The sequence below is a fragment of the Varanus komodoensis genome, unplaced genomic scaffold, assembly GCF_004798865.1.
Source record: "Varanus komodoensis strain SLA01 unplaced genomic scaffold, ASM479886v1 scaffold7_1, whole genome shotgun sequence".
NCBI classification, from domain to species: Eukaryota; Metazoa; Chordata; class Lepidosauria; order Squamata; family Varanidae; genus Varanus; species Varanus komodoensis.
In genome coordinates, this window is record NW_025336479.1 from 11,099,692 (window position 1) to 11,115,121 (window position 15,430).

The following is a 15,430-nucleotide window of genomic DNA, read 5'->3' on the forward strand; positions in this document are numbered from 1 at the left end:
GCCAGGTGATTGCCATGGAAGGCAGCTGCCTCACGTTTCTGATTTGACTGCTGCCCCTGGTCCTGCCTATCTTGACCCCTGCCTGGCCCTGCCAGGCCTTGCCGAGTGTCCGATTTTTGCTTGCTTGCAACTCCGCCTACATGTCTGGTCCTGCTGGGCTGCCGCCTGTTCCTGACTCTGCATTCGGTTGCAGCTCTACAGTGCCTTGCCTGGTCCTGGTGCTCCAGTTGAGGACACCTGCTGCTCGCATTCCAAGCTGCTGGAGAACATGTGGTGTCCATGCACTCCCTTGAGATACCATTTTGGGTTTGCGCTACTGCCCAAGTGTCAAACCTTGACTTTCCGGTATGAAGTAGGCTATGCAGGCAGTTTGAATATGCACATTTATTTCAAAAGCTCTGGGGTTCTTCAGCAGACCTGTATGGTTCACACGCAAATGGTACACACCACTTTCTGTACACACATCTTCCCTGATCTGTTAAAGTCAGCAACCCCCTCACCGTGTACCACATGTCGGTACATGTGCTAGGCTTGCGGCACTGACCAGCTGCCTAGGAATGGCTCCGGCTCCTGAGGTTTCATATGTCCTCCCCAGAGAATTGGGAGGTGGATGGTCTGGAAAACTCTTTTTCACACCGCAAACAAAAGATGATCTTTCAGTGAGCAATTACCTTTGCAAGGAAGAAAAAAAAAAATACAGACGGCTGCAATGCAGCTCATTCCCTGCAAATACCCCTTAAGAGAGCAATCAGTGGCTTAGGCTTATTGGTCGGATACTCGTCTGCCACTCTTCTCCCATAATTTATAGGGGGCGGAGGAGAGAAAATAAAGTGCAACCAGAAACCCCACCAAGGGAGAGACAGGGGACCTGTAACAGGACAAATGACCCCTTGTTTGCATCCGTGACATTAGACAGGGCTGCCCAATGTCGGGCTCATTTCGTGAGAGCCAGCTGAGGAATGGGCCAGGCCAAGGGCAAGTCTTAAAGGAACAGGAGCGGAGACAGGTAGCTGAAAGCCATCTTGTTGGGAAGAACTTCCTTGGGATAGATAAATAGTACTGCTGCCAGCAAGTCTCTTAGGATCAGGGATGCTCTTAGGTCTTCAGCGGAGTCTGCTCAGTCAGATTGCGCACATCTTCCAGGAACTGCTTGGGAGTCAGGATGTGGGATGAGCCTGTGCAGTAGAGAGGAAAGGTTGGCAGGGCTATCTGAGCACATGGGAGCACTGCCCATCCCTGCGCAGTCACAAGCAAAATCTTTGCAGCTTCAGAGCAGGCCATGCTGGTCACGGACAGCTGGCTTCGCCTTGGACCAGCAGCACACCAGCACACTTACCGATCAGCACCTCCCACTTCCCGTCAGTGGCCTCCGTAACTTCATAGGCACAGCGCATCTCGGACATGGTAACGCCGCCCAGCACGTACAAGATGAGGCGTGGTCCTGTCCGGTACTCCGTTGCTGTCTTGGTCTTGTGCCAGTGGCCAAAACGTGCACTGCTGGAGAGATGCACATGTGGGCAGCATGGGGGGCAGTGGGGGGGGGCAGGTACACGAAGAGGGCCGAGGACAAGCAGTCCAGAACAGAATGGATTCCCTCCAGGCTGAGCATGCCGCTCTCAGCAAGGTGGGTTCCCTCCCACATAACCTCAGCCCAGAACAAGTGAGGCCAGGGCCAGCCTGGGACATTGGGGAGCCTGACCTGAAGGACGCTTGTCCTGCTCCACTGTGAAAGGGAGCGCCCTGCACCTTCCCGGAGGGCAGCAGGCGAGCTCAGGGCTGTAGAGGGTGAGCTGCAGCCTGTACTGCTCTGTCCTACCAGCGCTTTGCTGGCATTCTGCCCTTGGGGCGACTGCCGCTTCACTCTGCTTCACGGGGGGCTGGCCCTGGGCAACGCGTTGGCCCAGGTTGTGTTTATGTACTGAAGAGAAAGGGAAGCTTGCAAAGAACTTCTACAAAGATAACATCGACAGCAAATGAAAGGCAGAAAGGGCAGCATGTGCAAATAGCACTGACCCAGAGCAAGTCTTTCAGGGGCCCCTCTGTTGTTTTTACCTCTTGTAATCAGCCCAGTGTTGTATCTGGGCATTACAGAGCGACAAGGATTGACCTGACAGAACCTCGAGGAAAGCATCCTCGAAGCAGCTCAGGGATGCTGAGGAGCTGCCCTTGCACCCCCACGCAATTGCTCCAAACGTGTGCGGCACCATCACTCTTGCTGCCCCAGTGCCTGGAGAAAGGTCAGCCCCGCCCTTTCTTCTGCAGTGGCTCAAGTGAGGCTTCCACATTATTGGGAACATGCTTTTAATCAGGAGCAGACTTGACAGCGTTCGCCAGTATGGCTCCGGAGGGGATCAAGTGTCTTCGCACACAGATAGGTTTCCTCATGACCGGGGCTAACTTGGTTTAGACATTTCTGGCCTTGCTCCCAAATTGCCCTGAATTAGAGAATACAGCTGCCGAATGGATTCCTCTATTCTGTTCCCATCCTACGCACCCCGTAAAGGACAAGACTGGGGCAAACCCCTGGAGCACAGAAGCCATCATGGACTCCGTGTGTATGTGTGTGGGGTGGGGTTGGAGAAGTAGGCATCCCAAACTCCTGCCCCCTGTACTCACCTCACAGTATTTTGTGAACAGGGGCCTGGGGCTGCACAAGACACGAAAGGCCACAACTTCTTATCCAGCTTGTCCTCAATCGCATCCTGTGCAAACATGAGCAAAGGGAGAAAGATGGCTCTGTGATTCTTCTAGCAATAAATGCTGGCACAGGCCCCCCAACACTTAAAGACAAATGAAAGGAAAGCAGCTTGAGGAAGAAAAGGTGAACGCAGAGGGAGGCAAGTGTGGAATCCACCAGGGGTGCCCACAGTATGTAAGCAGCGGCCATGGGGCAGATAATGAACAAAACACGTTGAGCCGTCTCAGCGGAGTCATCCTCCATATCCAGATACCGGGCCATGCCAGACTCATCTGCTGCTCTCACATCTCTCCTCTGAGGGGCAGGTGCTGGTGGAACTTCTCAGCTTCTGGCCCTTAACTCACAACTGTATCTCACTTACCCACCCATTCCCAGGACAAACCACTGCACAGCTAGCTGCTCCGCGGCAGGCAAGCGGCCTGTCCGACAGGCCAAGGCTATATGACAACACAGAAATGCTTCATATTAGGGACTTTCAAATTAATCTGTTGACTTTTTATGGCAGGAGCTTAATGTTTTGTGCTGCCTGGCTCCCAAGCTGCATGGGAGTTGGCTGGGGTGGGTGATGAGCGAAAGGCTCCCTTGATTGGATTAACTACTGGACTGAAGCTGGGTCAGTAGCCTGTTCCAAAACCCTCAAGGAGGGCAGTACCGAGAGGAAAAGTCAGCATAACAGGATCCATGCCAGCGGGGCAGGCTGGCCCACGTGAAGGAATACAAGCTATGCACATGCACACAAATTCCTGTCCTGCCCTGTGACGCAGAGAGGCCGTAGCACAAGCTAAACGAGCTCATACCTAGAAAAGTGGCACAGGGAAGCCGCAGAACAAGACAGAAACAGAAGAGCAGCCACAATCTCGGATCAGAGCTTGGGGGCTGGGAATGAGATGAGAGAGCAAGTCCCAAATACAGGCCAAGCTTAGTACTTGTGCTGACCAGAAGAAAGGACAATTTAAAGGGCCAGGGGGCTTCAGCCGGACTGCAGGCCCTGCCTTAGGGTGCACTTCCAATGGTTCCAGTTCAGTGGGCAGCTCAGTGGATCAAAACCCTGCCAAACAGGCAAGCAGGGCATTCCAGTGCAGAGAAGGATCTCCTGCCATTCTAGGGGGGCAGCACGGGGTGTGCCATCAACCCATACAACGGGTGACTCGGTCTGCGTGGGAAGGAGGAGCCATGCCTGGTACTGGCACATGCCTGCCTCCACATGGCTGCTCCACTGCCCAACTGGGAGCATGAAACCCTTCGAAATGCTGATGGCCACCGATACTCACCCAGGTTTGTACGTACTGAGCAGCTTCACTTCGGATGGGGCTGCTCTTATACAATGCTTTGCCCTCCAAGATAGATGCTCTTCATGGTAGGTTCTGCAGCAGCCGGCACAAAGTTAACCTCTCCTCTGCCCCACACTTACCTCCATGACATCCTTAAGAACGGGGATCCATCGGGAGAGCTGGTAAGTAGGCTCCAATCGCACTTTCCTCGCAGGTTTCATGTGCCCCCCAGTGTCCTGTGAGCAGAGGAACCAGTAAATTACACAGAGGAGAGCTGGAGAAAGCGATAAGGAGGGGGAAAGGGAGCGGGAGGGAAAGAGAGGAAAGAGCTTTGGGAATCTGAGAAGTCTGCAGAGCGATGGGATGCCTTACCTAAGTGGCTCCGGCTGGTCAGGCCAAACAGATAGGCAAGAGGGAAAGAACAGAGAGTTCATTGAGCAGCGTGCATGTGAGAGATGCAGACGCAGAAGTACAGACAGAGGAACTGCTGTATCCCCTCCTCCCTCCAAGGAGCCACCTTAATCTACAGGAAATTCAGATGTTTCTCCTTTACAGGCTGCCAAGAATGGCCATTCATTCCACTCTTTCCTCCGAGGGAGCACACACGATCCTCCCCCGCTCCTCACAGCAATGCTGTGAGGCCAAGTGTCAGTGCCTGGTCCAATGTCCCCCACGGAGCGTCATGGCTGAGTGGGGATGCACTCCTGGGTCCCCCCAGTCTCAGCCCGCCCCACTAACAACCGCTCCCCACCAGCTGCCAACCAGCCGCCGTGAGGATCCACACGGCAGCTGATCCGGCTGCAGCGGCCACCGCCCAGGCATTCGCTGCCCAGGGTGGCGAGGCAGGCGCGAGGACCACGTACCTCCGGCATGATGGTGGCACCGAGGCAGTGCATGTTGTAGAGGATGTCCCTCTCCTGCTGTACGTTGGCATGCTGGATGAGCTTGGTGAGGTTCTCCTCGTTGATGCCTGCACAGGCAGAACACAGTGGAGACTTTGCTACTCCGGGACGCTCAGACCTGCTTTGCACGTAGCATCAACCCTTCATTTAAAAAATGGAAAGCTGCCTGCAGGATGCCCATCTCTTCTGCTTGATCTAGCAACCTACGTTTTGCTCCCGCTGGCTCTAATGTTCACAGCCAGACTGCTGGCTGTTTAGCGTTAACCCCTGGCTAGTTGTTGGAGTAAGTGCTGAGCGGGGTAAAGCAGAAGAGGTGGGTATGCTGCAGGCAGCCCGGCTGCACTTGCCTGATAACTCATCAGTTTTTGGAAAGGAGGGCTGTCCTTGCATAAAACAGCCCATGGACCTGGCCTCTGGTCACCAGAGCACCTCCCCCAAACAGCTGTGCACATCGATCCGCTACTCATGGAAAGGCAGAGAGGGAGCCACACGTTTCAGCGCCTGAGACAAAGCTATCGCTGTTCCCATGAGTTCCCATAACCATAGCTCAACTCTGCTCAGCTCAAGAACAGAGAGGCTCAAACCGGGTGAGGCTCCTGGGGAAAGTGGCTGGTGGAGGGGAGAAAGGGGCACCAGGCTACAGGACATCAGCCCTGCCTTTCTCCCTTTGCGAGGACCAGGTTAGGACCCGAGCCCCAGCAGCTGATGGATGTGGCTAAGGAGTACCGTTCTGGAGGAGGATGCAAAGTAGGATGATGCGAATCTTATCCAATGCCTCCACGCTGGTATCCAGGACAATCGGCACGATAGACTTCATTGGGTTTTTTATTTTCTCCCCTTCAACATCTGCACCTGTGGCTAGGTCCTGGGAGGAAGGAACAGCAACAGCTACAACCAGAAATTCCTCTCCTCTCCTCTCCCAAGGTGTTCGCCAAGCAGCAGCCAGCCAGCCAGCCAGCCAAGAGCAGAGAGCACATGGCTATGCATACGCTTGGCCTGAATGGGACCCCAGGCTTGCTGCTGCTCCCATCTCCCGGCAATCCCAGCAAGCTCACCTGCTCCACGCTGCACAGCTTCTCCACTGTGCCCTTGAAGGCATTCATGCAGTCTTCTGCCAGGTGCAGATGTGTAGAATACTGCAAGACAGAGGAGGAGGGTGGGCACTGACTGCCACTGGCTCATTAGGCCCCCTTAAGCAATCCCCTCCCTCCTTCCCTCCCTCCCTCCCAGTATGCCCTTCCCAACCCGGACAAAGAGTGAGTGGCAAGTCATAACCTGAGGTGTTCCTAGAGAAGTCCCAGAGTAGGTACAGATGACCTTTTCAGCCACCCTTGGCTTAAAGTTGCCAGGGTGGGCAACTAATAACTGAGCATAGCCGGGTCCTCAGCTGCCAGCTCCTCCTCTTTCTCCCCGCATCCTCTGACCAGAATCCTGGGGGACACCATGCAGGAGCACGGAGGAGAGCAGGGTGGCAGGGGCCAAGCGCGGGCTGTTTCAGCCACTGCCGTCAGCTTCCCCACCTTGCTCTCCTGTGAATGCTGGCACAGCAGGGCTGCTCATGAGCAATCCTGTCCTCCTGGAGTCTGCAGCAGCACAAGGCAGGGGACCTGGAGTGGCGTGAAGGAGGAAATGGCCTCCTCCAGCTGGGCTCCGAAGCCCTTCCTTCCCCGCTGCACCACTGTGGTGCTCTGCAGCTGAGCAGCAGTGGGGCGTGGAGGGGCAGGCACTGACAGCAGAACTGCCCCCCCACCCCAGCCTAACTCCTACTGGTGAGCTGGGCAGGGTAGACATGAATGTGGAGAGCTGACAGCTACATTGGCTCCTGGTTCAGCTCTGGAGCAGGAGCCAGGCTGCAGGGAGGGTGAATTCTGCAGTCCCCTGCTCTTGGTTCACATGGTGGCCCCAGGAGTGATGGGAAGGGAGGCGTTGCCCCTGCCCTGTTCCCCCCTCTCCTCAGCCAGGAGAGAGGGAAACAGGGAGGTGGGGAGCTGAGCCACTCGGCTTGCCCTCCTCTTCCACTACTGCCATGGTGGCAGTTGCACAGGAGCAAGACTGGCAGCTTGTTCTGCTGCCACAAGCCAGCATGCTGCAGATCCTGGTGGCTCCCCCAACCCCTGCAAAGGCCAGTAGGGGTAGGGAAACTGACAACAGCCATGCAAAGGGCCGCCTGTCATCTGCTAGAGCCCCTTATTCTGCTTCTGCTTGTCAGGGCATTGATCCCGGCCCTGAAAATGCTACTGAGTATCCTTTATAGCTTTGGAGTGTTCATCAAAAGGGCTAAAAACCTGACTACTCAAGACCGGCTGATGAAAGACTTGGGTGCTGAATTATGTGAGCATGAAAAAATGCTTTGCTTGTTCTGTTCTTGCATGCAACTAGCAGCGCTGTTCCACACGACACACAGCAGACTGGCTCTTGATACGAGAGGAGGGACTGCATGCTTTCCATAGGGAATAACCCACAGTTCAGCTTCTGGCAGACTAATGCCCCCAAGCAAACAAAGATGCAAAGGATGGGAGATCCTGGGGGATTTGCTGGCAACTACCCAGAGGAAGAATGGTTCCAAGCCACAGCACTGCACTATTGTGCTCACTATGGGCATCAAGGTGGGGAAAAGGCATTATGCCAATGGCTAACTCACATCAACGAGTATGAACTACTCCATCTCATATACTCCCCCACAGCTTCTTAGTGCAGATTCAACTTTAAACTTCTGAGCTTGCATACTTGTCTCCCCAAGGAAGAAGCAGCCCAAACATGAACCCCAAGTGCTGACTGCGAGCTTTGGAGCTCTATATCGAGTTTGGGACCCGATTATCTTAAGGGGTGCTGCTTCCCCTATGAACTGGCCTGCTGTGGTCATCTGGGCTTTGCCCCCTGTCCCTCTGCCATTCAAGGTATGGCTGGTGGGGACACCAAGCTATGGAATTTGAGGCTCTCTTTCAGCCTTTTGCAGCCATGTAAAAAGTAAACAAAACAATGATTTCAAAATGTGCTGTTACTGTTTATAATCTACACTCCTGTGGCTGTTTTCATTGTTTTAAATGAGTTGAAGCTGTCTTGAGGGCCACAGGGTAGGAAGTGTGGGGGAACAGATATTCAAACAAACAAAACAGCATGTGAGCCTGAACTCCTTTACCTTGTGAAGTTCCTTCTGGTACTGGGGCATCTTCCTCAGGATCTGAGAGAGGTCCTTAATGTTGGCCTGGAACAAGGCCAAGACCAGGCAGTATTAGAGATGGAGCGCATAAGCAACTACTTCTCCAGTCTTTCTTATCCTAAAAGATCTGCAGGCTGGTGGATCCTTCTCCGTTAAAACCTCTCCAAGCTCAAAATCCCTGGAGAAGCCAACAACGCTCAAGATGCTCCATTAAACTGAAGTAGAAAACTCTGCCCATTATTACCACGAATGACTCCATCCTGCTCTGCCACTCTCCTGACTGAAGGCTTTCACAGTGGGAAAGTTTTTGCTGCACTGCCAAGAGCATCTGTGGGGATTTTCCCCCTCCAGAGGCTCCTGGATTCTGTCAGCCCCAGCCAGCACAGCCAATGGCCAAGAATAAAGGAGTCCGGCAACATTTGGAGGGGCACAAACTTCCTGCTCCTCACCTATAGGCTCCCCATTTCCATGCATCTAAGCGCACTACCCACACAAATAATCTTTATATGCTTCCAGGGCTAGGCCTAGTTAATCACCCCCTCACCCCGTGCTGTTTCTCCTAAGCCAGGCTCCCCCAGTATCCTTGCTCCCACTGCAAAGAAGGGCCACTTTGGGAAAGGTACTCCCACACGCAGAAAGGACATAGCACAGCTGTACTGCTTGAGCGTAGCAGGTCTGGTCCTGTCACTGCCCAGAGGAAGAACAGATCGGAGTACAAGAAATAAGTCTCTGCCCAGCAGCCTCACCTTGTCTGTGGTGAGTCTCTTGCTCTCACAGAAAGTACGCAGGAGCTCAGTCACTTTCCTGTGGAAGGAAGTCACAATCAGGGCCTTGGCTCAGAACTCAAGCCAAGTGACAGGCATTCAGCTCCCCAGCCCTGAAACTCCCAGCCCTCAACAAGCCATAGCTCTCCAGGCCGCCTGCAAAGGCCAAGGCACCCTGCTGCGGAAAGGATCTTAATGCTGGAATGTGGGCCGGCCTGGAAAGTGAGGCTACAGCTTCCAAAACTGTTGATCTAAACATATTATGGATGCATCACATTTGGGAATGGGAGAGCTAGATGTGCACGTGCAAATGCACACATGTGCATGCCCGCGCGCGCACACACTCTCGCTAATTGGACAGGTTCTCACTTGGACACGTCAGCAATGTGCATGTGGCGCAGCAGCACCCACAGGTCGTCATCTTCATCCAGAAGCACCACCTTTTCTTTGGAGTTGCTGATGCCTGTGGATTCATATCTGGAGGAGTTGAGAAAAGGCAAGTGAAAAAGCATTCCTAAGTCCCACTTCGCAGCGGCCATCTCAGTGGGGAAGCAGCACCCTCCCTGCTTCCCCAGATTTCCCCCTTGCCTGCACAGCCCTCACCGGTAAGTATCACTCTCAATGTTGAGCAGGTCATAGGCCATGGCTTGGAAGGTGAGCTCATGCAGAAGTGGGGACACCAAGTCACAGCTCCGGTCCACAATCAGAAGCTGAGAGCGACATTTGTCAGGGCCCTGAGAGCAGCAAAGAAGGGAAAGGAAAGGGGGAAAGGGATGATGGTTATTTCCTCATTTCGGTGAACCCTGCACATTGACGGTGCTGCTGCTGGTAGGATACAATCCTGTATTTTGAGGGTGTTGAAAATCTTCCAGAGCAGCTATAAAATTCAATCTCAGAGAAGCTTTAAGAAGCCAGTTTGCAGTGGCAGGTGGAACTGAAAATAAAGAGGGTGAGGATGAAGTGCCAGCACATTTTGGTTTACAATAACAGATCTTTAGAAGTGGAATTTAAGTCTTTTAGAATGGGGAAACCTGCAGAAAAAGCAAAAGACTACCAAGTAGTGGGCTGTTGAAGGAATGTATATAGAAACCTGAACGTTCCTGGAGGGCAGAAGTAGAACCCAAGAAGGGCCAAATTTGGGTGAATTACTGCACCCTTGCTTATCCGGAGCTAAGTCTCATTGAAGTAAGTGGGACTGAAATTGTGAGCACTGTTGTTTAAGGCCAGCACAGCTCCAGGCACCAAGGAAGACAAAGGAAGGGCAGCAGCATGCTTAGGTTCTGCAGGGTCTCTCCCCTCTGCGTCTGCCTGCCCCCTGCAAACAGGCCTGCTGCAGAAGCTACCTGCCGCGAGTGGCCTCTCCAGCACGCTTGTGGGCGGGGCATGGCCAGAAATGCAAGCGAGCAGCTACGCAAACTTTCATTCCGCCCGACTGCACACAATCGCATTAGGAGAGATGGCTCACTAGCTCAGAGCGAAACAGCATGTCACTGCGGTCCATTTGCCAAAAGCCCTCTAGGATTTGTTTGCACAAGGGGACCCTGCTGGTAAGCTTCTGGGATACCTACTAGTGGCCAGCCTGGGCAAAGCCAAGATGACAGCAGGGAGGGTGGACACAGCACATCATTGCTGTGCTGTCTCAACAATGAGGGACAATGGGAAGCTGGAGTGCCGGGGAGACCACTGGGACAACACGCCAGCTAACATCAGTGCTCGGTTCAGGAAACCCTCTGCTCGGTGAATGCAGCAGCAACAGCAGCGCGGAAGAGACCACGCTCCTAAATGGCATAGTTCACACAGTGACTATGAGCACTGAGCCTCATTTCGCAGCAGTGCTCAGAGGTGGTCAGGAGGAGGCCAGGAATGGCTTTTCGGCTGTTCCTGCAAGCAGATGGTGCAGTGCAGCCTTTGGCCAGCAGATGGCAGTACAAACATGGAGCCATGCCCTATGGAAGTGGGTGCTCTTCTCAGGTGAATCCAGGAGCACTGCAGGGAGATGGGCATTTTGGGTGCTTTCAGTGCAGTCAAGGAAAGGCACCTGTCTTCCGAAGTCACACTGCCTGCTTGATTGCTCGCGGAAGACACATCCATGGGCTTCAGCAAGAGCAACTGCCTGAAGCCCTTGAGTACTGAAATGGCTGCTTAAGTAGCTGAGTCAAGCAACTAACTTTATCTCACAATATTTTTGAGGAGGGCAGCTGTGGGGATGGTGCTGCTGCTATTCCTCCTCCTCTTTTTGCTACCTGCAAACTTTCTATAGCCATTCCAAAAGCAAAATTAGCCACATGGTCTTCCTAAAGCAACCCACCAGAGGAGATATTGTTGCTGGCCATGGATACCAACTCCCTTTCCCTGAGAAAGAATCACTGCTTACTAGCAGATATGTTTTTAAAAATTACTGCCTGCAAAGAGCATTGCTCAAGAATACTCTTTTTCAACCTTCCATCTTTCAAATGTTGAGCACAACTCCCATCAGCCCCAGACAGCTGAATCTCAGTGGTGATGGGAGCTGTAGTCCAAAACTTTTGAAGACTGCTGGACTGAGGGAGGAGGATAGAGAACAGGGTTTGGGGCTGAGAAAGTGGCTCTGCTAGTGTTGTGGGAACTGGTTGGTGTCTGTGACCTCAGCTTCAGCTGGGGCACGAGTCCCTCTTCTCCTACCCTGCAGAGTTTTGGAATTACCATAGTGATTAAAATTAACATGCTGGCCATCATCTCCGTTAACATGCATTCTCCAGCAAAGTTCTTTTAGGGGAACAGGAATATCTCCTGTGAAGAGCAACTAATGCAACCAGTAAGGCCAGGCCTGCCACCTTCTCATTTCCTGGAGTCTGGGATATTGTTTCAAAAGCTACAGCACAGTCAGAAGCTTAAGCAAAAACCAAAGGAAAGTTCCCTGTCTGGAGATGATCTTAGACAGAATATCCTGGTTTTCTGACAAGGAAGACCAGTAAGATGTAATGTCTGATTTACAAAACAGATGATGCATGAGCGACAGGTGAAGTCTCCTGACACTTTGCTCTGTCCTGTTTTTAAGACCAAGATGTAGCAGTGGGAAGCTATGAGTGTGATCAGAGAAGCGGCAGAGATGCACAAAAGTATCTGCCTTAAGCCTTTCCCTGAAGCCTTTTTTTTCAACATCTGCCTCTTTAAGTTCTTTCCCACCCACTGGGAGAAAGCAGTTTCTGGAAGTAGAAAGGCTTTTGATTTCATAGAAGGTAAAAAGGATTCTGACAAGTGGAAAGGCTATAGAAAAGGACCTAATGCACACACATTTGTCGATGCTTCCCACTGCTGCAATCAAGTCCATAGCCTCCCACTGATACATTTCCTTTTTTTAAAATACATTTAACAAGACACTGGTAGACTGATGTCAGAGTGTAGGACATGGAATAATCCGTTCAAGTTGAGACAACCCAGATTCAGGCTGGACATCAGGAAAAGTTCCCTCACTGTCAGAGCGATATGACAGTGGAACCAGCTGCCCAGAGAGGCAGTGGGTTCTCCCACACTAGAGACATTCGGAAAGAAACTAGACAGCCATCTGAGTGGGATGGTGCAACCTGGTGTCCTGCAAAGGCAGGGGGCTGGACCCAATGGCCTTCATGGCCCCTTCCAACTCTACTGTTCCATGATTCTACGATTCTATGACTATTCACACACTGTCCCGAATCATCAAGTTTGGTCCTCAGTATAAGTTGAAACGTGACTTGCTGAGCACCAGTGAGCACTAGGCAGTATCTGCAGAGCCCTTCCATGGACAGCCTTCATAAAAAGCGCATATTGTGGGTGTTTGGCAGGACATCCTGGCACTCATTTAAATGAAATAAGCTAGTGGAAAAGACACTTTCCCAGGCGTTTTCTCTCTTCAGGAGCCAAGGGCCTAGATATGACCAGCCTCCATACCCAACTATCCATTCCTATCTTTGTCATTAAGTTGGAGGCTAGTCATTCTTATCCCAGCACAGCTAACATAACGAGCTGATTGTTTTTCATCCTGGCTTGAAGGAAGATCACTTCTGCATTCTTCTGCACACCAAGGGAGTTTCCCCCAGAGTTCTTCTGGAGTCATTGCACTCGTGCTTTGCTCGCAAAACTTCCACTGCAGGGAGCTTCCAAGATGATGCCAGAGCAGGTGGCTTTGCAAAACCCAGGAAATCCACTGCAGCCTAGTGAAACTCTAGGGTTGCTCACCTCTCCCATGGTGGGGTTGTCTGCTTTGAAGGCATTCAGCTTGGCCAACACTGCATGGGCCAACAAGCAGCAGTCTTCAGAGCCACTACAATAAAGAAACAGGAGGCTGTTTAGTTGCTGCACCTCCAGCACTGGTCACCTCCCGACCCGTCGCACTCCTAGGTAAGCATCCTGGTCCTCATCCTCATCTTACAGTGGGCACCCTAATAGCTGACCAGGGTGGCCAACCCTGTAGTGCTCAAATCTGCAGTGTCGCTGCAGACACCCCCTGGTTTACTGTTGGACATCTTTTCATCACACAAAGGGCATACAAGCAATTTCCCACTGGACCCGGTGAAAGCCTCTCTCCCCACCTTCCTGGGACAGTGTCATGGTTCATTATGCCTCCATTCACACCACATCCTCTTTTCATAGGAAGTTACCCGCCCCTCCTACCCCTCCCTCTCCTCATTGTGTGGAGAATGTGCAGCACGAACTTCCGATAGCGAATCGAGGGGTATTCCTTCAGAGTGTCGCATAGTGTGGCAATCTGCTCTGCCATCCTCTCCAGCTGATTGTTCTTGTCCTCCTTGCAGTACGGACTGAAGAGATTGTGGAAGCTCTCTGGCTTGTCCAAGGAGTACACCTGGGGGTGGCGGGGAGAGGGTAGGAAAAAGGAAAAGAACATGAAACTACCTTGAAGTCTTTTGCAACAACATATCAGAAAATCATGGGGGTTGTCAGACAAAATGCAAAACATGGAAGCGGTCGGAGACCTGTTTTCCCCTGTGGAGGAGGGCAGGATGCATTTCAATGGAGCAAAGCTCAGGGAACCAAGTTCAGTTTGGATGCCAGGAAGCACTTCCTGACAGTTAGGGCCCCCAGGGTATGGAATGGGCTCCCATGGGAGGTGGCTGAAGCCCCATTGGTGAGGGTGTTCTAGGACAAGCTGGGCATGCACATGGTGGACATGTCATGAGCCCATGAGGCGGCTGGAGCTGGGGGTCAGACTAGATGACCCAGGAGACCCCTTCTGACTCGCTCTCTTTCTATGTTTCTTTATTTCCAGAGATAGCTTACTCCAGGCCACTGTCCTGCAAGCAAGTGTCAATGGGTGTAAGCCCAACAGGGCATCTCCTAGGTACTGTATATTCAATCACTCTGTCAACAGCCACTTCACTAAGGTCATCCCACCACTTTCACTGGGGTGGAAGCTAATGATTATTTGTGAACTGTGGATTGGCAACATTTCATTAAGTGCTGCCTGTTTCTTGGCTTGGAGAAGCCTATAATTTGCCTAACGTACTGAGGTTTGTTCTACTTCTAAGGAAGTTTCTAATTAGCCATATCTCTGCCTGCTCATTGGGACCCTCTTCATCACTTGTAAGGGGACTACCTAGTACGAGACAGACTAAATTAGCTGCTTGTTTGAGGTACTAAGAGTAGTAATAGTCCAGCAGGTGCAAGACAGTTTGGTGGAAAGTTTGCCAGACAAAAGTAGGAAGAATCAACTGCTGAAACGCAGTTCCATTTTGTTTGTAAGCTTTTGACTCCTAGTTCATTATTTTAACAATAAACAATTTGCCAGGAGTCAATTTTTCAGAAGAAACAAAGTCAAATCCTGCAGCCAAGTACTTGAGAACAAACTAAGACTTGCTTCATTTACAGCAGAAGTGAATAACCAGGTTTGCAGGATCATGGAAGGAGAAAGAAGCCAGGCATGTGTCCGTTGCTTGTCAGGGGAATTAGCATAATTACCCTCAGCAGCACAGCTCATTGTGTCATGTGAATCTGTCCAGGAGGACCTGTTGCCATGGCTAATAAGCCACCCAGATCTGTACAACCGGCATTATGCAATTCTTCTCTCCAGTATGTGACCAGCACATGCATGGATGGGGTGGAGGGCAAATAACCACTGTGGCTTCTTTCCCCTCTAGGATCAGGCAAACCAGGCAAGTATCACGGGCAAATCTGACTAACTTTATGGACAAGAGAAGGTTGTAAAGAGTTTCGCAGAGGAACACAAACCTGAGCCTTTTAGCCCATGGGTGAGAAATCCGTGTTCTTCCAGATGTTGTTGGACTGGCCATGCTGGCTGGGGCGGCTACAAGCTGGAATTCCACAATGTCTGGAGGGCCTCAGGCTGCCCACCTTTGCTCTAGCTTGCCTGTACACTAATAGCACTTACTACAGAACTGTGAAAAAGCTTCCTGACCCTTCTTCAGCAACTGCCTGGTAGCTGAGCCTATGCTTTGAGAGCTGGCTCAGTTGAGGGCACGTCAGAGAGAAGGACTGCAGCCCTAAGTTATTTAATAAGGGCGAGGGTATAACTACAAGGAAGAGTCATGGTGCATTACACATTCATACATATGTGCACACACACGCTCCTACACAGCAAAGTCCTATAATGGTTTGCAAGATGCACACAGGCCTCCTGCTCAAATTTTGTATGATCATTACAG

General features: G+C 51.9%; 1 protein-coding gene across 3 annotated transcripts in view; it reads right to left on the bottom strand.

The window, feature by feature from the left end:
- Positions 1 to 369: 369 nt before the first annotated feature.
- STXBP2 (syntaxin binding protein 2) overlaps positions 370 to 15,430 on the bottom strand; it is a 41,425-nt gene continuing 26,364 nt past the window's right edge. For 2 of the 3 annotated variants that reach the window (XM_044453881.1, XM_044453883.1), the window contains exons 7-19: positions 13,466 to 13,614; positions 12,990 to 13,074; positions 9,399 to 9,529; positions 9,165 to 9,272; positions 8,778 to 8,835; positions 8,011 to 8,076; positions 5,927 to 6,007; positions 5,598 to 5,736; positions 4,833 to 4,939; positions 4,110 to 4,205; positions 2,617 to 2,702; positions 1,337 to 1,497; positions 370 to 1,175 (exon numbers count right to left, since the gene is read on the bottom strand). In XM_044453881.1, the coding sequence (XP_044309816.1) occupies positions 1,096 to 1,175; positions 1,337 to 1,497; positions 2,617 to 2,702; positions 4,110 to 4,205; positions 4,833 to 4,939; positions 5,598 to 5,736; positions 5,927 to 6,007; positions 8,011 to 8,076; positions 8,778 to 8,835; positions 9,165 to 9,272; positions 9,399 to 9,529; positions 12,990 to 13,074; positions 13,466 to 13,614 (1,347 nt within the window). In that variant the 3' untranslated portion in view covers positions 370 to 1,095. The remainder of the gene's footprint in view (positions 1,176 to 1,336; positions 1,498 to 2,616; positions 2,703 to 4,109; positions 4,206 to 4,832; positions 4,940 to 5,597; positions 5,737 to 5,926; positions 6,008 to 8,010; positions 8,077 to 8,777; positions 8,836 to 9,164; positions 9,273 to 9,398; positions 9,530 to 12,989; positions 13,075 to 13,465; positions 13,615 to 15,430) is intronic. The other variant, XM_044453882.1, reaches the window with a different exon arrangement.